Source organism: Cygnus olor, chromosome 1, assembly GCF_009769625.2.
Source record: "Cygnus olor isolate bCygOlo1 chromosome 1, bCygOlo1.pri.v2, whole genome shotgun sequence".
Lineage (NCBI taxonomy): Eukaryota > Metazoa > Chordata > Aves > Anseriformes > Anatidae > Cygnus > Cygnus olor.
In genome coordinates, this window is record NC_049169.1 from 95,431,775 (window position 1) to 95,454,184 (window position 22,410).

A 22,410-nucleotide genomic window follows, 5' to 3' on the forward strand; every position below is an offset into this window, starting at 1 on the left:
GAGAGAGAGAGAGAGAGAGAGAAAGAAAAACAGACAAAAAAGAAAAAAAAAAAAAGATAACAGAATTAAACCAGCTCTGTATGACTCTTTGCAATAAACTAATGGTGAGTCCTACACGGGTCTTTGGAGAGATGCGTTGGCTAAGAAGGTGTAGTTCTGTTAACAACTGTGTTTTGGGACCTAAAACTTTGTCTGACCAGGGGTTTCACAGTGCTTTACTATGGAGGCTGCAGGTATTCCCAACTTACACACAATGAAAAGGAGCTCAGGTGATATGCTCAAGCTCACGGAGACGGCACTGACAAAAACAGGAGTTAAAAAGTGCTGGCATCTTCTACTCCCAGCTTCAATAGCTCAGCCTCTGCTGCCCCAGGCAGGGAGGAGGAATGTTCATGTCTTGTCCTCTTACTCCTTTCCAGCAAGATCTTGTTCAAGTTATTTTACCTTTCAGTGCTTCTGTCTCCCTACCCGTATGCAATAAAAACATGATCTACCAGACCGCTGACTTGTAACACACTCATTTTTGGTAAATTGCTTCAAATTTCCCAGAAGAGAAGTGCTAGAGATTGCCAAGGGAATCCAGCTCTTCGTGACAGGTTTACATTTGCTGCCCCTTTTTTGGTCAACTCTCTCAGCTGAATTATGGACAAGAGTAACCGAAAAGGGTACCTCAATATACAGGACTGCCCAGGCCAGCCAGCAGAGTGGAAAGGGCAGCCTAACACATGAACATCCATGGTAACAGAGGTGAAATTTAAATGACCCGACCACCAGATAAAAATTCCTAACCAGGTAAGCCAGAGATGTGAACTCTGATCATATCCAGACAAACCATGATGAGGCAGCCTTAAAAAAGTATTTAGCTGAGGATATATAACTGATTTGTCCAGACTACTCTTAATTCCTCTGCATGCTCAGAGTTCTTCTGGAAGACAATGCCACAGCCTTATGCTTCATAGCATCAAGCAACATTTACATGATACATGGTAGTTCGTCACCCTCAAACCTGCTAGGGCGAGAGACTCCATGAAACAATTAAAATGATCCTCTTGTTTCACCAACTGAAAAACTATTTCCTTTGGTCATTCTGCAATCTCCTATCTAGCAGACATCCTCTTCTTTCACATCCTGCTTCCTCCTTTTTACAGTCTGCTTGGGACTGTTTTATATCCTGAAGAGTCAATTTTCAGGGATGATCACACGCCTGTGGTAATGTGTCATTTGGCTTTGCGTATTGAGATTAAAATATGCTACTTATGCTCAATTTTAAAAGGAGATCATTAATATGGATTGGATGGCAAGGACCTTTTTTTTTTTTTAATCACCTCCATCTTTGTTTCTTTTTATTTCACGGTTTGCACATATGATGGCAACATCTGTGGATGGATCCACATGCTGCACTTCCTTGCACCAATGATGTGTTTGTCCCAGTTTGGTCAAAGATACTTGGTCAAAACCCAGTAAGTCCTTACTTTCCTGCCTTTGCCGAGCATAGAGTGGTGAGTTTAGACAGGCCAATATACTTGACATGTGCTATCTGGAAAATGATAGTGTGTCAGCTATAATCATGTCAGATTAATTTACAAGAGACTGATTACATTTGCAACACTCATTTTTGCCTCAGGCAAGATATCTCCCAGAGTTTTTAAGAAGCTGGTCTCCCTTGCTGTAGACCCTGTTAAGACTATGCTATAAAAAAACCCTAATTTTTCCCTGCACATATTTCTAAGATTATGCTGTGTTCTGGCTTTTTCTAATTTTATCTTCTAAATCTTCCTGGGACTTCTTCTGTCCTAAGAATCTCAAAACTCTTTAAGGTTTTCTTCTTTGAATGTGAATTTAAATGCTTCCTTACTGATCACTGTTGCCTTTTCCAACTGTAGTTTTTTAGTCCATGATTCTTCATCTTGAAGCCAGGTGTTCGGTGAATTAGATGTGCTTGTTCTTCCTTTTGGTTCTTTATTTCCTATTTGGCTGGTTTCAGCCAGTAATATGGGGCAGTTACTGGATATTAATCACAGTGTGATATGTAGGAGAAGGCAATGATGGCTTATAAGGTGTACGGTAACTGCATACATTCTAGCTCTGCGTTTCCACAACAGTGCATGTCTGAGAACAACACTGTGGGATACATTAAAGCCAGACTGCATGGAACATGGCAAAACATCAGTCTCTAGCGTGTTTGCATCTATGTGAAAGGAGAAAGGGAGGTAGGTTTGTGCCTACACTGCAGTGCTTTCATTGCATATAAAGCTGCATCAGAGTATCATTCTTGGAAGCATAAAAACATAGAAAGATTGGGTGAATTTTAGCTTGTTGACTTCTGTTTTCTGATTAGACTCTTCCATGGATTCTCTTGTGAGCCCTCCTGACAGCAAGACTAATTCAGACATATGCATCTCCGAAATCTTTCCCTTTTTCCTTGGATCCTTTCCAGAACCACTTCACCTGGCTACTTTCAACAGGGCTGAGTAAAGTCACCCTGACAGTGGGCACAGCTGTCTCCACTCAGTTTTTCGAGTGCTCCTGTCCAGCAATGGACAAGGTAACAGAGGGATGCTTTCTTCAAGACTTCAATATAAAGGTTATTTTCAGAAGGATTTTTTGAAGCCCTGCCCTCTATTGGTCAAGGTGCTATTGTTTTTCCAGATGTTCCAGAAACCAGTTAGTTCCTAAATGAAATAATTTATCTACACTATTCTTTCCTTGCCACTGGAAGTTCATTATTTTTGGCATTCTTAATACACACACAAACTAAATATGAAGTCATGATTGGAAACGTCCATCCATTTCCTTGGTTCACTATGCATAGCAGCTAGGTCTTTCTTTTTGGTCCCTTTTATCCAACTCTAAATACCAAACATACTATGCAGTTGAGGGTGGGGGAAGTAAAGCACCTAATCTCAGTGAAGTTATTTGTGAAAAAGCCTTTCTAGCTTTTGGAACAAGGATGCAGGCAGATGTATTTTACTGTGTTTTTAATGGGATATTTCTCTGAAAAACACAACACCATCTACATGGTATTTTAGCTACTCATCCACAACAGAAGGATGGAGGACATAAACAGACACAAGGGGTAGTCTTGGGATTCAGAATTCTTGATCCTTGCAATCGTACATTTTGTATCAGTCCTGAGGAGTGAACCTTTCTGTATATTATGTGTATATGAGAATATAAATGTGTGCCTTAGATTTCTAAAGGATTTTTAAAATTAAGTGATAATTATACATAAATAGTAGTTAAAAGTTTACATACATGCATGGAAGTGAAATTTATTTGATACAGTAGGGAGGCACGATTTACATTCCTCCCATACCTTAGGCAATTTCTCCAGGTTCTACTCCACATATCACAAACCAAGCATTTATTTTAAGACCTGATGTTAACAAAATGACTGCTTGGTGAGAGAAATATTTACACTTTCTCTAAACTAAAATTTATCTCCAAAGTCAAAATGAGCTGAGGGCTAAAGGATGCAAAATTTTCCCTTGAACCCAGAACAGCTTCTTCATTTAAGATATATATATATGTATATGTATATACATCCTTGCTTTAAGTCTCATAACTCAACAAAGCTAGAAAAGGCAGTTTTGAATTAGTAGCAAATATGGCTACCTATTTTGTCTCAAAAGACCATATACTAAAAACAGTCGCATTTTTTAGACTAAAAGGTTGCTGCTGTTGTGTTACATTCATTATTTAAAAATTTTCTCCCACCACGTCCTATGTTTCTGTAGTTGCAGTTAGCAAAACATCTGGCTTACCAAGAGACGGGGAATTATAGCAATAAGCTTCAATGAAGTACAGAAAAACTTCTTGAAAAACCTCCAAATTTACTTCTTCATAGAAATACGTCAAATTTAGAAAATATGTGGCAGAGCGTGTGTAACACTCAGGCCTGGACCTACTGCTGTAACTCCACCAGGAATGAGCTTGGGGACAATAAATGCTTACCATTTCCTTGTATGGAAGCAGGACACATTTTATTCCAAGCAAAAAAGAGCTTGTTTCTGCACCATACACAGTTAGGCCCCTCTACGGGACCTGTGTGTGTCCACAGCAGCTCAACTTCAATGCAGTCAGCTTAGACAGTGTTCGGTGAGACCAGCTCTCTGAGCAGCCTCTCCCTCCTGCTTGCGCTGGGGGCTGGCAGGTTGGGAAACAGAACTGAAGTCCTTGTTTGTAAAGGACTTTCCCTGGCTTCATGTGTAAGCCAAAGGGACGTACTCTTACCTGTGTGTACAAACATGTGCTTGACGTAGTTCTGTTTGGCGGTGAAAGTCTTGTTACAGAGAGTACACTCGTAAGGCTTTTTTTCACCTTGCCCACCTGCTGTGCTGTGGCCCGCAGATGGGGCCAAGGGCTGAGGGGCTGGCAGCTGAGCAGTAAAGGTTGACAGGCCAGGCTGGGACACTGTCACAAACTGTGTCTGTTGGCCAGCTATGGGCTGGGGCAGGCTGAAGAGAAAAGGCTTAGGGCCGCTGCCAGCAGACTGTGTGGTGAAAAGGGCAGGCAGGTAGGTGTTGCCAGCTGTGCCAATGACCTGAGTGTTGCTGGTCAGAGTCAGTGGCATCCTCAGATTGCTGGTGAGGGTTTCTGTCTGGCGTAAGTAGATCTGTGTGGTTGGCAATGGTTGGGCAACAGTTGTGTTGACAGAAGGCTGCAAAGCCCCCTTTTCGGTGCTGTTATTGACTGTGAGCACTTTGCTGTCCATTTCAACGTCATTGCTTCTCTCTGGTGAGGAAGAGTTGGCATCTACATGCTGCTGCTGCTGCTGTGGCTGAGTGCCATCAGCAGGGACGTCGTTTTGATCTGCTTGAGAAGGTTCTTGCTGCCCATCCCGGCCCAGACCAGCCATAAACTGCTGCTCCACGGAATCGGGCTCAGTGCCAATGGAGGAACTGACTCCCGAGTCAAAACTCTCCCCTTTGGGCTCACTCTCAGTGCCTTCTGCTTGGTCAGTGTCCTCAGTGCATTCCTCAGACTCGTTGCGCTCAAGGATCTGCACCCTCTGTTGGCCATAGTAGTCATAGTCATCCTCCATCTCCTGCTTAATATGGATGTTGCCCATCAGGGTTTGAATTCGGACAGGGCGTGGTTGCTTGCGGCAGTGCGTGGTCTCTGGAGTGGTGGAGAGGTACCGCTCCATCTGTTGTGACCGTTCATGGATCCGGGTAATCCAGCTGGGGTCTTCCATGTGATGGTCCCTGGGGAGCCCCAGGGCTGTTTCGTGGTGGCTGACCACAGCCCCACTGTAAAAGGAGCGCTCCCCACTGCCATTTTGCATGGAACAGGCATAGAGGGCTGAGTAGATCCTGTCCACACTGTGCTGCGAGTGGCTCTGCAGGTAGCCGGACTCTGTGTCAGTGCTCTGCCCCGAAGTGCCTGATTCGGGTGTTCCCCTGGGTGTCTCCTGGCCAGAATCCTGAATCACCGGGTAGACCTCTCCCACATTTTGTGAGACAATCCTTGTGCACTCATCAATCACAGTCTTGATCTGCAGGATGCTGGCAGCTGTGAGGATTTGGAGGGCCTCTGATTGTGAGACCCGCAGCACCCCACTGTACATGAAGTCAATGAGCTTTTGCACAGACTGGACTGACACCACCGAGGGGATCTCGATGTCGCTGTAGCCCAGCAGCAGCTTGTCCTGGAAGAAGGGGCTGCCAGCCGCCAGCACGCAGCGGTGGGCGCGTAGCATGCTCCCGTGGATGCGGACCGTCACGTCACAGAAGTGGCCACGGTTGCGCTGCTCGTTGAGGGTCTCGAGCACAGAATTGCTGAAGTTGTGAAGGTTGATGCTATGAATGCGCTCTGTCATCCCCTTGCAACTGATGTTACCTGTAGCAAAGCAGGTGACAAAAAAAAAAAAAGAAGAAAAGAACAGATTGGGTCTTGTCCTCTGCAGAAACATAGCCAGGACATTGGCAAAGGTGACTGCCCACTGGATTAAAAAAAAGCAGATCATACCATAAAACTCGCAAACAAAGGCACCAGTAAGAAGACACTGCCTTTGTAAGGATAGAAGTAAACTTCTGCAATTCTTTTGCAGAAGCTCATGTTCTGAATTTTTGGACAAAAGCAGACAAAAACAGGTGTAGCTGGCCTAAGTTTCAACCACATTCCTGGGCCTTGGACTTCCTATCAGCTTATATGGCTTTAAAAAGCCTAGGGCCAGCCAACTGTAAACACCGAGCTGGATTTTAGGCTGTTTGGATGTGGACTTACTCCAGAAAAGATCGGATTCTTTCTTTAATGACCCTTTACTCCAAGTTGTTAATGTGAAGGGTCAACATGAAAATGCTGTTTCTATCTAGATTGTCATTTTAAGGAATTTGGATCCTGGGTTTTATGCTACAGTTATTTGTACAAAAAGTTGGCAGTCACTTTGCAAAATCCAAATCTGGTTCAAGATTTAGACTGTAAAATGTTCCTAAAATCCTACGCACAGTGTTGTCTGGGGCTGTGGTTTAGAACATTTGCTACCCAATAGTGACAAACAGTCCTCTATAAGAACCCAAAGCAAAAAGTTAACATGAGCTGTCCCCTTCATTTTTAGCATATCCCAAGTTCTGACTGGCACCAGAATGCCATCATATAAAAACAAATGTTCTCCTGCTGTTATTTACTTGACAGAAACTGGAAAATTACAGACATTTACTCTAAGGAAGACTTTGTCTTAGGTTGGCTGAATAATATAAACAGAGAACAGTTTAGAAAAGCACCTAACTAATATGGGTACAGAGCCAACATATCCTTCAAAATTAACTTTCCCAAGTAACTTCTTAATCTCTCAATCCACTTTTCCCTATCTCCATCTTGCTTTCTTTGGTTCTAATGTTTTTTTGCTACCTTTCCTGTTCTTTACTCATTTTTCATCTGTTTAGCTTTTGATGGCAGAAACTACATTTTCATCTTTTAACTGTTAATAACCAACTGCCTTTTGAGTGGTAAACAAGTGAAACGTTATTAATAAATTACCTCTCTTAGTATTCATAGTACATCCATCACCTTGGTTCCCAGAAAAGCACACTCAGGAAAGTAATGAAAAATCACCACTAGTATTATGGGCATTTTGTCTTGAATATGCCTACCTAAGCTACAACTCCTTTCACACAACTGGTTGTTAGGGTGTGAGAATTTAGAAGTGATGTTTGGTAGAGAAACATGAATAAATTAAACTAGCTTATTGTCACTGTCTGTTTTAACAGAAATATAGAGAGCAAATAAATGACATTGAAAATGGTTTCATATACATGTTTTTTAACCCCCAAATGTCCCTCTGATCCAGCCTAAAGGGTGCTTTACATCTCATACTCAGGCAGTAAAACAATGTGCACTGCAATTTGCAGGAAAATATGGAGTGCTCCCTCCTCCGCTTTTTCCTTCTCATTTTTCTCATTTATCCCCTCCTGCCATCTCAAGCACCTTTTATTTTGGTGCTTCAAATAAAAACCACCTTGGACACAGGCGGTCATTTCAATTCCATGAAGCTGATGATAATAAAAGGGAAGCATAAAGGTCAGGAACTAGAAATCCTGATGTGGCCAAGCTGAGTGAAGAAATCAGATGCTAACAGATGTGAACTAGCCAGTATCAGAAAGGTACTAATTTCCATGTGAGGTTAGAGCACTAGGGAGATGCTCAGATAGCAGTAACAAGGAGGAAACCATTAACAGTATCGTGAACATTGTGAATTACATCTGTCTTGTTCATAAGCTTTGTTGGGAAACCCGAGCTTTTCCCTCTGGTGAGACTGATCACAGAACTGGAAAAACATCTCAGCAACTAGGAGCCTTTCCTTCAAGAGCACTGCGATTACTATTACAAAAAATAATGTACAGAAGAGATCTATTTCCTCCTCCTTCCAGCCAGAATCATTCTCCAGAGGCTTCCAGGGTAGATCCATTTTTCTTTTCTTTCCCAGCATGTCAGAGCACACAAGGATTCAAAATGTATTGAAAAAAAATAGGAATCTTCAATTTGAAAGGAAGAGAGCTTGGCAAAAGCTTTGTGTTTGTGAGGACACAGAAGGGTGGAAGATTAATGATAAACACTTCTTTTCAAGACTTACAGTAGGCCATGGCAAGTGATTGCATAGCTACCCATTTATCTGCATCTCTCTTTGAGTGCTGGCCTATCAGTATACTGGAAATCTTTCCATCAATAAGGATTGATCACTACTTGGTCTGACCCTATTGCTCCCTTTTCATGTAATTAGGTCTTTAAGATGTTCCCTTGAAAAGGGAATGACATATAGTTTATGTTTGGTTTTGTCAAATGAGGTATTTCAAGGTATTTCATAATAAAAAGAGATATGCAGCAGTCTAATACAAAAAGCAGTCTAAACCAAAAATCACACCTTGTATATGCACAAGGTCGAACATGCTACAGACAGGTCTCTTGACTCGAGTTGGTGCAAAGAATCCTGACTTTGTTCATATGCATCTTGGCAGACAACAATAACTTTGTTGGCCAGACTCTGAAAATTGCATCCTCAGACCCAGCTCCTTCTCAGTGTGAGCTGCACCAAAAGTCTGGGAAAGTAAATTTCGCAACCTGTTCACAGATCATGTACAGAAAGGAGGAAGGACAAGGTTCATCTTTAAGTTTCAGCATCCTTCCTCAGGTCCTGGATGGAAGAAGTGAGAGTTGTGTAACCACAATGCATTTGATCATTAGCTACTGATGAAAACAGCCAGAGTTGATCAAGGTGAAGAAGAAGAGGTTTGTGCATGTTCATGAGAGACTGGTGTGAACAGCTCTCCTATAGGAACTGATCTAGGATGCTAAATTCCTTGAGGTGTAGGGACTGAAATAAAAGTCACTTGAGTCACTTCATGTAAGGCAAGGAGTACCTTTCGGTTGCTCCTAGTATAACAGTGCTTTCCCTTAAAGATCCTCTTCTTATTTCTTTACTGCTTCAAGTGAAATTGGAACATCTATCACCTCTTCAACTGATTAACAACTGAGATTCAGTCCTTAAGAATAAAACAAGAGTGGTAGGTGGAAGAGACACATAACAAATGGTAAAACAACTAATGCAGATTTTGAGGATATTTTTTCCAGGCCACCTCCCTTGACTCTTTAACACTGAAAACCATACCTACTCAAAGTACAGGCAAGCAAATCACTTGCAGTAGTGTCAGGGATGCTACAAACCACAGCAGCATAAAAAAGCAGTAATTCAATATAACAAATTCTAGAGATTGGTCTCTAGCAAAATTCACTGTCCCATGAATTCTCCCTCTCTGTAGGGAACTGCATCCCGATCCAAGTTTTGCTGTTGCTCCTTACTGTACACTGCTGTAAGCAAAAAGTCCAAAGGTGATGCTCCCCATAAAGGGGTGGACTTATCAATGTAGGTTTAATTCTAAAGTAAATGTGGCATTCTGACAGAGAATACTAGAGCCTTGGACAAGCCCCAGTGGCTGTCAGTTCTGCACAAGACGCATGCACACACACGCACACACACTCACCTACTCGCCGCACAGAATGCCTGGCTCGGGAAAAAGATTGCTGTCTCAGGCTCGTCTCAGACCTGCCACTCTTTTAAACTTGAGACAGTGGGAGATTTTCTGTGAAATTCAAGTGGTCTTTGTTAAGTGTCCTCCTACCCCCCTTCCCTTTTTTTTTTTTGTCCAGTAAACACGATGTAGAGATCCCAATGGACTCATTCTGAGAAACTCCTGTAAAATGGTTTTGTCCCCTTTCTGTGAAGCAAGTTCTGATTGGTGGGACATTCACAAACCATATAGGAAAGAATGGGTTTGAAAATGCAAAGGCCATTCTTACCCAGATGGGCAATGAATAGGCATTTGGCCAGTAAAAAAAAAAAAAAAAAGTAAGAATAAAAAAAGAAAAGAAAAAACTGCACATTTGCAATCCTCCTGGGATACAATTTGAAGCTGGCATGGCATAAAGGTGAAACATTTTACTGTGCAACTTTGAAAAAAGCTCTGTTTCCCCATATGCAAATGCACCGATTAAACTGTCAGGCTATTCACAGAAACATGCATGGAATTCATCCTCAACTAGTAAGAAGGAGCACAACATGGATGGGAAAGGGAAAAACTTTTGTTGTGTAATACATGACTGAGTGCTTAGATTAGTGTTTCCCTGAATCTCATCCACCCCTCCTGCTGACTTTTATACTAAGGGTATTCAAAGGAAGGCAGATTTTACCATGACAATAACGGTGACAACCTCTCCCAGTACAGTACCAAAGGGGAAGGCAATGGCAGAAGGAAACAGCAGGCAGTGGAATCCTGGAAGATGCTATAGAAAATGTGGAAGTGCAGCCCTGAGATACATCGAGGACTGCCTGAAGGCAGATTTCTGTTTGCCAAAGCTACAGTACATAGACCTACATAAAGCTAGAAAGGTATGGCTCATAAAAGTGATTTTTTTTTTGTTTGCCAGAAACAGAGAGAATCATCCCAGCAAACACATGGTGTAGCAGAGCTACAAAGATGTACGGAATACTGCAGGTCATACACAAATGACTACGTTGTACATTTTAAAATGTATTTTGTAAGGGATTTTTTTTTTTTGTACAGCCACTAGATGTCCCTTTCTGCAAAGCCAATGCTTGCTGCTTTAAAGCTCATAACCGAACGATATCACAGAATTCGATTTTCTCTAGTGTCCTTTAAAATCACAGTATTGCAAAGCTCATTGCACAGTAATGAATGACCATTTCTAGAAATAGTGATGAGGAAACCACCAAAGCTATTGTAACTCAGCAGTAGCTCAGTGCATGGCCTTTACCTGAAGCAAACTATGACACTGAAATCCAGGCTCTTTTTTGAAACTTGCTGTGTAGTCTTTCACAGGAATAACTAGCAGAGTGAACCCCAAAGGCTCCGTCTTACTTTCATACTTAGAGGGTAAAATGAATAATTGCCCACCAAATGAAAGAGTTGGTGGGCCTGTAGAAACATATAGATTGAGTTTTGGACTCACTTTTTCTTTAGAAGCATTCAGAAAACTGTTCGGCAACAAATCTTGTCTATGTATCAGTGAGAGGAACTACAACTATTTTGAAATTGCTGCTTACTTTGTCTTCCTGACGAGCTTCTCAGGCCTTGCATTGAGAATACAGTCTGAGAGACAGAAGAAAAGCTGGAGGCATTGTATCTCCTATAGAATATGTGCATCTGTAATTCAGTCATTAGTTTCTGGAAGCACCACAAACTGAAGTAACCTGCTGCTGGAGACCAGTATCATCATCTACTTCTTACTCTAATCCTTGGTCTCCAAATCAAATGTTGGAGGATTACAGCCTCCTAGTTGTATCAAAAGGATGCATTAAGTTCTTCACACAGTCATCTAGTCTATTCCTCTTCCTTGTGGTGGGAACGATTTACTTACACTACTTCTTCAGCAACTCACCTAATGTTTGCAAAAATCAACAATGTGGGGGATTTCCACTCTCTCCCCAGACAGACTGCATACTATCTTTATAGCAAGGAAGTTTTCCTAGTATTCAACTTTCAAACCAATTAATCATCCTTTCCCCCAGCAGACAGAGAACTATTGACTACTTTCCTTTTTATAGCAGTCTCTTACATATTGGAAGGTGCCTCACATTTCTTTTTTAAACCTATTTTTTCTAGAAAATCCAAACTCAGTTCTCCTGATCACACTCACTGGACGTACGTTCTCTTCTCATTCTTATCTTCTTTCATATTCTATCCAGCTTGTTCTTCTCTCTTTTAAAATGCAGTAGATAAAGTACTAAAGTAGGCAGAATACTTTAGCTGAGTGATGTGAATGAACAGTTGCCTGAGACATCTCATATACATACACTTTAAATACCTTAAGGAATAAATAAAACCAAGCAAATAAAGTTCTGTTATCAAAATTAAACCCTACAGATTTTCCTTAAGAAAGGCATGTCTCAGTGAAGAATCCTCGATTTGGAATGAAGAAATCTCAACTCCTGCATAAACATGCCAGTTCAGGGGAAATACAGCGTGCCCATCACAACATATGAAAACCCCACAATTTCCATAGGAAGTTTTCTCATTTTCATGTATCAGTGTCCCAGCCTTAGCAATCATAACCATGGGTGCTTTCTTCAGTTCCAATGACCTGATTTATTCCTAGCGATGCAGTTTTTACGTTCTGTTGTTCTCAGATTAGTTACTCTAAAATAAAACTACATTAATAGAGTAAAAATATGTATCTAGTGTTTCCATAGACAAAATTAGTCCTGCATCAGGTTCCAACTCTTTGGGACCAAATTTATTGGAAGAACACTTTTTTCACTGAAGGAAGTGACTTGAATTTCAAATCCTGAAACAATGTTAGCGGCTGACTTCTTAGTATGTATATTTCAATGATTCCAGAGAGGCCGATGCAGCCAATCCTGTTCAGACTGATTCTCCTGAATATTTGGCCTCATTCTGAAAAGGGACCTTCAGGGGAAAAGCTTGTACAGAGTTTCAGGAACACAGGAAGAACATTTGTATCCTCAGCAGGAGATCTGACCAGGAGCAGCCCCTGCTTTCTGTTGCTTTAAAGGTTTGCTGGAATTTTCACCCAATCATCTGCTTGAACATCTTGAAAATCAGTATCTCCTTCTATAATATCTATCCAAAACAAACACCAGATGACACTACACGAATTGCCCTAACCCTACCAGATTGTTGTTAGAATCAAAATATGTAGCAGTCTACATTTAACAGGAAGTACTGTATTTTTACCAGCACAACATCTATTAATGTGTCAGTAATATACTCTATGGAAGAAAAAATCACTGTGTTCTGAAAGCTGTCAAACTTCTCTAAATTTCATAGTCTAATAACTACATTTATTTGAAAGACAGAAATGCATGCACGCACAAGCACAACCTTATTCTCCGAGGAGCAAACATATCGAGTAGATGGCTAATAAGAAAGAGTTTGTTTAAACTTTGCTCAGAGGACAGGGTTTTTCTGCAGACTAAGCCATGTGCAGCAAATTTCCTATGGATGATTTATTTAGCTAATTGCCCTGTCCTTTTTAGCATCTACCGAATGATGAGATACCTATTTTACATAAAACTGGAGACAAAACCATAGGTGTCCAGTACATAAAATTGCTTCTATATCCAGTGGACATAAATCCCAAACGTCAAGCATAAAAGCCTCTATTTCAGTCTCCATGCTTGGGGAGCAGGCAGTGAATCACCTCCCTGTGCTTTGCCTGGAACTCTGCAGGAGGAGTCCATCAGCAGTAATCCCATTTACTCCAGGACCTGCAGAGTAGCAACGTCTGTGCCTCAGTTTGCTTCACATGTAAAAGAGGGGTAGCATCCCGCACCCAGCTTTGCCAAAGGACTGCCTGCCTTCGTTAATCTTTACAAATTGTTCTGCATTTCTTGGAATAAAGAGCACTAGAGAAAGACCAAGAATTAACTCCAAAGGTCTCTTCAGACCTCCAGGTTTACAAAAATAAAGCTTTCTTCTCACACTACTCTAGTGCTTTGGTTTCTTTACAACTCTTCTATGGTGAACATCCTACTTAAAACTGCAAAACACCAGGTAAAAACTAGCTTCAAGTCATAGTATTCTGGTGACCAAGGGCTTAGAAGTGTTACAGTACATTCACCTATTTTTATGTTAAAGAAATATTCAATTTTTAGACAGATTACTTATTTTTCCTGCTTTCCCACTAGTTTGTATTCTTGCTATTTTAGGAAGTCCAGAGGTACTTCATAGAAAAGAGTGCTTTCAAAAGCCACTTTTATTCTCAGGCACACATTTGAGATACAGTCCAACATACCTCCCTTGTGAATACTGGCATGCACTCTGTTTTACTCAATTCTCTGCTCCTCTCTCAACTTTCATTTGCAGACCCTCCGCTGTTACAGCCATGCCAATATATCCCTGTAGTGCAGACACAGCCTATATGGATGGAGGCTACTTTTCCAATAGGGGTCTACTACACCTCCAACAGAAGAACCACCAAAGCTGTCATCATAGCTGCATTACAGGGTATTTCACCAGGATGGCAGGGTCATTATATGGGTGTTAATTCTTGTGCCCCGGCCAGCTGTAATCAATTTACATTAGCAAAAGTTGGGATCACCAAACTCCACTGAAACACGAAAGTGAGAAAACTGCAACTGCCCTCTTGTAATAGGAAACAGAGAAGGTCGTGTGGCCACATGATGGCACCATTTCCTAGGAAGAGAAACCAGGTTGTGCTCATCTCTTCCTCATTATGGAACGTTTTAATATTCTAAATGAAAACTGTTTCAACTGTGTTCGCTTGTTCCCAGAGAGCTCATGCACGATTATGCCAAGCCCCAGCATGGCCCAACTGTTTTAATTGGCTATAAGTTTAAGGCAGCTTGGTTCTTTAAAAATCTAGGTGCATGCATCTATTGCGAGTTTTCCTCTATGGTGCCAGGTACCGTTACTCAAAAGGCATGCTGAGGATTTGCAGTGAAAGAGTTACCAGCCAGGTAAGAGTTAAGATGGGCCAAACAATGCCCATGAAGTTACTGTGATAACACTCTCCATTTAAACAAAGGTTAGGGGTATGCTTCTTGGAAAAAAGGATAAATTTTTAGAAAAATGGAAGCAACCATGATGACGTATTTTGCTACTTTATGGTCCTGATTAAAAGCTTACTGTATTAATTAAGAAGACTTTCACCTGTTTCAAGGGCTTTTGTTTAAATCTTAATGGCATATTTCACATTGCAAACCTGCATGAAAAGCGAACAGGGATTCCTTTTGGTCATCTCACTGTGCTGGATCGTATACATTTATGTCCTCTCAGTAATCTTGTTCAGGGAGGAGAAAGGGCTGGGGCTGGGGGTGGGAGCTGAGTGTGGAGGAGGAATGAATTAGAGGGATAATAGGTGCAAATACATTAAAATGTGTCTCCAAAAGAGACAATTGCTATTCCATGAACTCTTCAGATTTGCCCTGTATTGTTAGGTTTTCCCCCAGGCAGAAAGACAAGGAGAAAAAGCTTATCAGTTTGAGTGTGGTTAAATACAGTAAGACTAAAAGCCTATGGGCTTTGGTTAAAAGGAAAATATAGATTAAAACCTCTTAAGATAATTACCTGTTTAGAAGATTTCTATTCAAGCTGGAATCCTCTAGGGGAGTGGTTGTAGCAGTCTGTTAGGAAAAGGGTGCAGTCAGAAATGGTTGGCTTTCATGGGAGAGCTGCAGTCTGTGGAAGAGCACTGCTTATACCCTACGTGTTTCCAGAGAAAGGTCTTTAGAAGCAGGAGATTTTGTTCTGGTCACAGAAGTAGTGGTTGATGGGAGAAAAAAGGAATGGATGAGAAGCTGTAAATGCCAGTCCCCAGGACTGCGAAAAGAATTATTTTATCTCTTCCAGTGGCTGTGTCTCAGTTCTGGGTAGAGGAAAGCTATCACATGAAAATGCTAGATTTTATTTTGTTATTTTTTCCATTTATCTTTTTTACCTGTTAGTGAAAGGGTAATTGTTAACTAATACAACTGGGTACTTTGGTGAATATCTCAACTTAGAAATACTGTGAGGCAGATATTCATACTGTGCTAGACTGTGGCTTCTTTATTTTGAGTTTAGGGGGTGAGTGTTCAGGCCTGCTTCTGATTCAGATTTAAATATCAGCGGTAAACAGTATAAGCTCACATCAATGATGCTGAAGGCCACAGGAAAAGTTTCTGTCCTCATTGAGACCTCTTCAATTCCTGGCAGCAGGCATATTCCAAACCCACCTGCTTAGTTTTGATAAAAAGAAAAACATAGGACAGAATGCTCTAAACTAACAAATGACAGTACTAAACAAGAACATAGCATTCATGGAAGACTTGATATCATTAGATGGATCTGTAGCATTAAATGCACATTGCTCTTCCAACACTTTTTTTTTTTTTTTTTTCTCTGCGGGGGGTGGGAAAAGGCCCAGGAAGTGCATGTATATGCATGCATACAGGTGATACAAACAGGTGATACTACTGTAGTACTTAAGAGTTGTTTCACAGGTGTGCCTTCAGGCACATTCTACCCTTTGCTCAGCCAAAAGACATGAGCGATAACATCTGGGAGTTTTACTGTTGAATACAGGGAGGGCTATGCCCTGTTTTGAAGCACTACATAGGATCAAAGCACAAGGTATTTTTGTTAAAGTTGACGTGGCTGCACACACAGGCATGAAGCTACAGGGAGAAGTCCCTTGCTCTGTTTTTATTTCCTCTATCATACCCCTTTTCACACAAAAATTGCTACTTTGTGTTTTTTTTTTCTCTATCTGTGTAACATCAATAAATTACACGTTATCACTCCTATCATCTAGTTATAAAGAGCCTTTCAAGATTTTTAATAGATACACAATATTGCTACACTTACATTTTCACTGGTAAGAACTCCAAAATAGCTGTTGTGAGATTACTCTTAATTTATACTACTTCTCTCTTGTGGGTTTTCAAGAAGAAGCATTTCACCACATGTCACAGATTGATATGGAGTATATATTGAGCATCCCAACCAGGCAGAGATCCTTTCAGTGTTTAATACAACAAAGCTGGGACGAGTAGGGGTTCTAGGATTCGTTTACTTTTTATTTTCTTTCCATAGGCACAGTTAATTCCTCAAGGAGCTATTTGTGCTGACAGATTAACTAGAGATCTTGAATTCTCTTTATATTCCAGTTCCTGAGTGGTGGAGATGTAAATCTAGATCTCATGTTATTTTAGCCTTCTAAATGACTCCATGGACAATGAAAAAAGCATAGAAGGCATAAATAAAAAGATGGTGCAATGGCATTCTCTTTAGAAACAATCACACTTGGTGTACTCTGGAACCCAAACGCACAAGGCCAGCAAGACCACATTGTCGTGTTTCATTGTACACCAGGCTGCCAAGACAAATGCCATGATAGAAATGAAGGAGTTTAGCGGGAGTTCACTCCCCAGCATCCCCTAGTACACTTAATAGACGTTGGTTGGTGGTATTAAACAGTATCTTGCTTAATGTTTCAGGTTCTCTCCCAGTACCACGTTAAGACTTCACCACGTAAGCTGAGATGAAAAGAGCAAAAAGCTCCAGTGCTAAACAGATCAGTGATGAAAAGAAACAGAAGGTGACCAAGTCTATTTTCACATCTGTAACTTTGGAGTTGCATAGTTGCAACAAACCAGGCAATTAATGCACCACTCAATGCTTCCCAAAGCATGGAAAGTGTCTCCTTATAGCATGCAAAGAACCACCCAAGAGAGATGTAAGCACTGAGGCATGCAGGGTATTAATAACACACAGCGGGACAAAAGAAGATATAGATGCAGCTGTTTTAACTTTCTTCAAGGAAGAGTCACCTGTCAAGCATATGAAAATCTTTTGTGTTTGACTCTGCTACATAAAGCGTCCTTCTGTAGACCATAGCAGGGAAATTGTACATTTGGCTTAGGACTGAGGAGACAACAGCAGTTGCAGGCATGCTTAAAACATGAAATAGTAATGATCAACATGATTATGCTTCATAACCTTTGAGCAGATTATATAAAAAGGTAGTATGGGCATGTGCAACTTCAGGAAGGAGAACTAGCAGAAAAAACAAAAACAAAACCCCCAAACAAGAGGAAATTAGTCAGAAAGAGTCTGAAAGGAAAAGATAAGGAATTAAAATCTATAAGATCAGCAGGGAGGTGGCCTTAATAATACTTTATTAGAATCCATATCTAAGGACAACAACAACAAAAAAAAGGAAGAAGAGAAACACTGCAATGGTTAAATAACATGGTATAAGAGTTCTGCAAAGCTGAAAACGTATCCTTCCAAACACGGAAATCATGCCCAAGTAACACTAATAGAACAGAGCATGAACTGTTGCATGCTCGATGTAAAACAAAGATTAGGCAGGATGAAGAGGAAACGTAAAGAAAAAAACAGCTAGAAGTATAAAGACTGATATCGTAATAAAATATTCTTTAAACATATCAGACAAAGAAAGCATACAGGGCAATGACTGGTACCTAAGAAGAGCATTAGATTATGTGGATTGATAGATTAAATAGGCAAGAAGCAGACTCAGTAGGTTAGCTAGACTACTGATCTATGAAAGCAATAAAGGTAATCCAAGAAGTTACAGAAATTATCCAGTGGAATTTGCATTTTTTCCTTTAGTTTTTAGAATGGAGGATGATGGGAGAAGGAAAGCTACCTCAAGCAGGTGAAGAAGAAAGCACTGTCCTGGAGATTGTTACTGAACAAACAAAACAAAACTAAAACAAAGAGAAAAAAAAATAATAACAATAATAAAAAAAAATCCAGACCAACCAACCTACCAGAAACCCCAAACAACGCAGGAGTATTAGAATGTCGTAATAAACAGTGATAAACACTTAGGAGTTTTATAGTATTCATTATTCACTATTTTCATGAGTGAAATAGTTGAAACACTCATGTAATACATAAAGGAAGGATTTATAGAAGACTCAAAACTTAAAGAATGGCAATGAAAGTCAGTGGGGGGCAGACTCTGAAGACATGAACAGGTAAACTCAGAAACACACTACATATGTTTTAGTTGACAGTTACAGTATGTCTCAGTGGCTGCAGCATGAGTTAGAAATGGAAATACCATGGTATTTTCAACCTGGTCACCTCACAATCTTAAGAATGGAAACTGTGGAATTTTAAAGAGTAATACGCTTCTTTTCCTCTTCCCTGATACTTAGAAATAATAGACATGCTGGGGACATATCTTCAGGTTCTCCCCTGAAATCATGAAAGCTGGAAGCTTGCACGGCTTCTTCAAACTAAAGCTGAAATTATGCATGTGTTCACTTATAGTTCCCTAAGTGGTGACCACTAAGAAAAGCCTTGAATACCACAAGCCAATATTACAGTGTCATCAAATAAGAGAATCAACATTTAAGATAATTAGACAAATTTTAAAAAGCCTCTATGTGACTTATACATGTGATTTATGCATCAGTAAAAGTTAGGCTCCAAAGTCACACAGTTGCTTCTGAAAACATACTCACTGACTTCATAACTGAAGTACCATATGTTATTAGTCATTTCTCATGAGAAGAAAAGCCCGAGAGACCAACCTGACAAAACTCACTTAGTGTACTGATTAAGAATACAGAGACCAGTTCCTATCAGTAGTACAACATTATACAGCACCACTTCTTCAGTGGATTGTGACGGCTTTTTCAAGAGAGGCAGGGCGAGCTCAGCTTATAGTTTTACATACCTTTACTTGTACTTACTTCTGGCTCTAAACAACTCAAACAACATACATCTGCTTCAGTGAAAACAAAAGTCATTCCTGCCTGATGTTTCTTTGATAATATTACAAACAGAAATAAAAACATACAGGATGCAGAAACCATCTATGACTTGAAATGCGAAGTATTTACTAAGCAGAATTCTGAATGTTCTGCAGGACAAACGTATAGCTACCTCTCATGAGATCTGTATTTGAGAACCATGGATGTCCTTGCTTTCAGCTTAGCTTCCTTTAGAAAAGGCTCATATTATTATATTGTCTACAATAGGTTACCTAAACATACATCCTTTCTTAGGTCACCAAAAACAACCTAAAAATATTCAGCTCTAGCTAACACATAGATAACACATAGACTAGCAAAAATACGGATGAAATGACAATTAATGTACTGCCCCTGCCACTGAAAACAAGGAAACTGGTAGAATCAGGGCCCTCCTTCTCCCCTCAGAGTAGAAATTGTTTCAAAGCTCCAGAGCAGTTCTTAGGGAATCATAATCACATATTTACAGAGGCAAAGAGGGAAGACCATAAGGGCACATAACCATTCTCTTCCTGCCACAGAACCTCAAAGAGGAACACAGGAAACCTAAAACATAAAGATGAGGCCAAACCACCTTAGGATCCATCTAGTCTCTACATTAGCCATGGGCAAATCAAACCTGTTGATTCACGAGAAGGGAATGGACGATCTCTCTAGCTACGCAAGAAAATTAAAAGCTAGAGTTTCACACCTACTCCCAATCCTCTGTGGAGTTTAGGAACCTCTTGAGGTTCCCTCTCTGCCTTTCCCCATTTTGCTGGAAGGCTAACAATCTACAAAAAGCAGAATTTAGAAAAAGAAAACAGCCAGCCTCAAATTTCCCATCCTGTGAAAGTTAAAAACTCTGGAATTGGACCAAGTCAGCCACATCACTTGAGGACATATGGACAAACAGTTCAGATCTAGTCTATCACCAAAAGTGCTTATAAAATGCATTGTATTCAATACATAAGAACTCTCTGGCCCCTTGTTAAAACATTACTTATAGAAGTCCTCCCCATCACAACAACTTGCCAATGATTATTTCATGGATTTTTCAAAAGTTATCCATGCCTCACTTTTCTTTGCAACTTTCATTCCCTATCAGAGTCTGAGGTCTCTAAGAATTCTGTGGTCTTTAAAATCACAAAATTTGCTCCATCAGTGTTTCCAATAATTGTCCAACCTGCCTCCCAGTCCCATGGAAACTCTTTGCTAAGATGTTGCTTTTCCCTTGTCTGGAACAAATTCCTACACAGATGGACCATCCAATGTCTAAGAATAACTCTTTTAACTATCAATAGAGACAAAGAGATTCAGTTGCACATTTCCCATGGGATTCCTTTAAGTTTGGACACATCTGTTAAGATGCATACATCAGAGCCTGAATGAAGTTTTTGTCTGATTGTATCTCTTAGCACTTGTGGAAGTTTCTGCCAAAATTATCTTATCTCTTGGCACTTGCAAAACATATATACTGATATATGCTTTCTAAAGGCCTCCTGAAATAAGTGGCCTATACAGACCAAATCAGCTTAAATAGAGAGCAAAGTCCTGATGACTTCCTTTCCTCCTAGCAAAATCTTTAGAAGCTTTACCTGAGGGAGTTCAGCCTTCAAATCTACTACCAACTTTATGTGTCCTCTGCCCCTAAACAAAAAAGTGTGTGGAAAGTTGCAAACAGCACCAATCTCATATACTTTACTTGGCTTCTCTGTAACCTTTCCTGAACCTGTGCCTCCATACTTGGCTTTGTAGTTTTTTGCACAAACACCTTTCTTCTGAGTAAGCAGCTACATCTGTTTGTGACAGCTGAGTAGCTAGAGGTGTTTGGAGCTCTATCAACTCACTCTATGATTTAATTCCAAATTAATTCAAAGTGGTGCTTTCTATTTGCCAAGCCCTACATGAAAACAGTTACCTCAGGAAGCACCTCTTTCTCTAACCTCTTTCTCCAATTGCATGGCATGAGCTCACATTTTCTAAGACTGAAAAAAATGAGAACTGGACACAATGTGTCCTAACTTATGGATTTAGCTTCAAAGATAAACCTGCACTGGAAATACATCATAATGTTCAAATCCAAAGTCCTAGAACAGTCAGAAGCAATTCAGTTTCATTGTGAATAAGCAGCACCAGAAGCAGCAGGTAGAATATACTACATTAAGCCCTAAATTAAGTTGTGTGTCACATACGACTTCACTCAGATTTTTTTTTCCCCCACTAGGTACTCATTTCAGTAAGACTAGCATTCAGACTACTGCTTAGGCTTTCTTCACCTCTGCCTTTTATGGGTGAGAAGCAGATGGCTATCATGGAGCTTTTATTTCCTATGCTTGGAAAAAGTATTTTGATGTGAATCATTCCAAAAGCACCCTGATTTTTTAAAGTAAATTGGCTCATGAATATTTCTCATAATAAATATGTGGTGGTGTTTTCTGCCAAGCACTAGTGATTGTGCATGCAAAATGGTCAGTGAAGATTTCAAACTGATTTGAATAGGTGGCCCATAAAATCCAAGTCTTTTTTCCAGATACATGAATGAGGGCTTATGGAGCCATCTGTACATCAATACATTTTTCCAAGAATGGAAATACCCTACATGCTGACTCTTTCAGGGTGTTAGTAATATTTTGCATGAGACAATTCCTCTCAAACTTCCTGTCTATCCTAGTTTCTAAATAGAGTATTTATCATCCTACCCCACCAGAATGAAAAATGCCCTCTTGAGAATGAAATATAATCTGCCCAGTCACAAGGGTAGAGGCTGCATGGTGGTCTGGACACGGGAGGAGAAGCAATCCTGTAGTGTCTAGAAGGTAGGCAGAAGGACTGGAGGTGATACTGGCCCAAAGAAGGAAGACATCATCACAGGTCCAAATGCTGAGGGCAAAAAAGAGATGTGGCAACGTAGTTCTGAGAGGAGGGGAAGAGAAGGGCAAAGGGAGGGGTTCTAGTGTGAGAGGAAAGGCAGGGGAGGACAGAGGTAAGGAGAAAGAGTTTATAATGACAGGGAAGCACATTTTTAAATGTTGGGAGCTACAAATACTAGTATCTTGGGTCAATTAGTGTGTTCTAGCAGAAGGAATTGAGGCAACATTAATAAAAACACACGAATACATAACGTGGTAGATAGCTGTAGTAAATATGCAGACGTAAAT

General features: G+C 40.4%; 1 protein-coding gene across 31 annotated transcripts in view; it reads right to left on the reverse strand.

Annotated features, from left to right (window-relative positions):
- ZBTB20 (zinc finger and BTB domain containing 20) overlaps window positions 1–22,410 on the reverse strand; it is a 478,527-nt gene that overhangs the window by 26,356 nt on the left and 429,761 nt on the right. For 29 of the 31 annotated variants that reach the window (XM_040570873.1, XM_040570916.1, XM_040570828.1 and 26 more), the window contains one exon: window positions 4,234–5,841. In XM_040570873.1, the coding sequence (XP_040426807.1) occupies window positions 4,234–5,821 (1,588 nt within the window). In that variant the 5' untranslated portion in view covers window positions 5,822–5,841. Of the gene's footprint in view, window positions 1–4,233; window positions 5,842–15,065; window positions 15,122–20,847; window positions 20,944–22,410 lie in introns of those variants that run through there. The other 2 variants (XM_040570925.1, XM_040571040.1) reach the window with 2 other exon arrangements.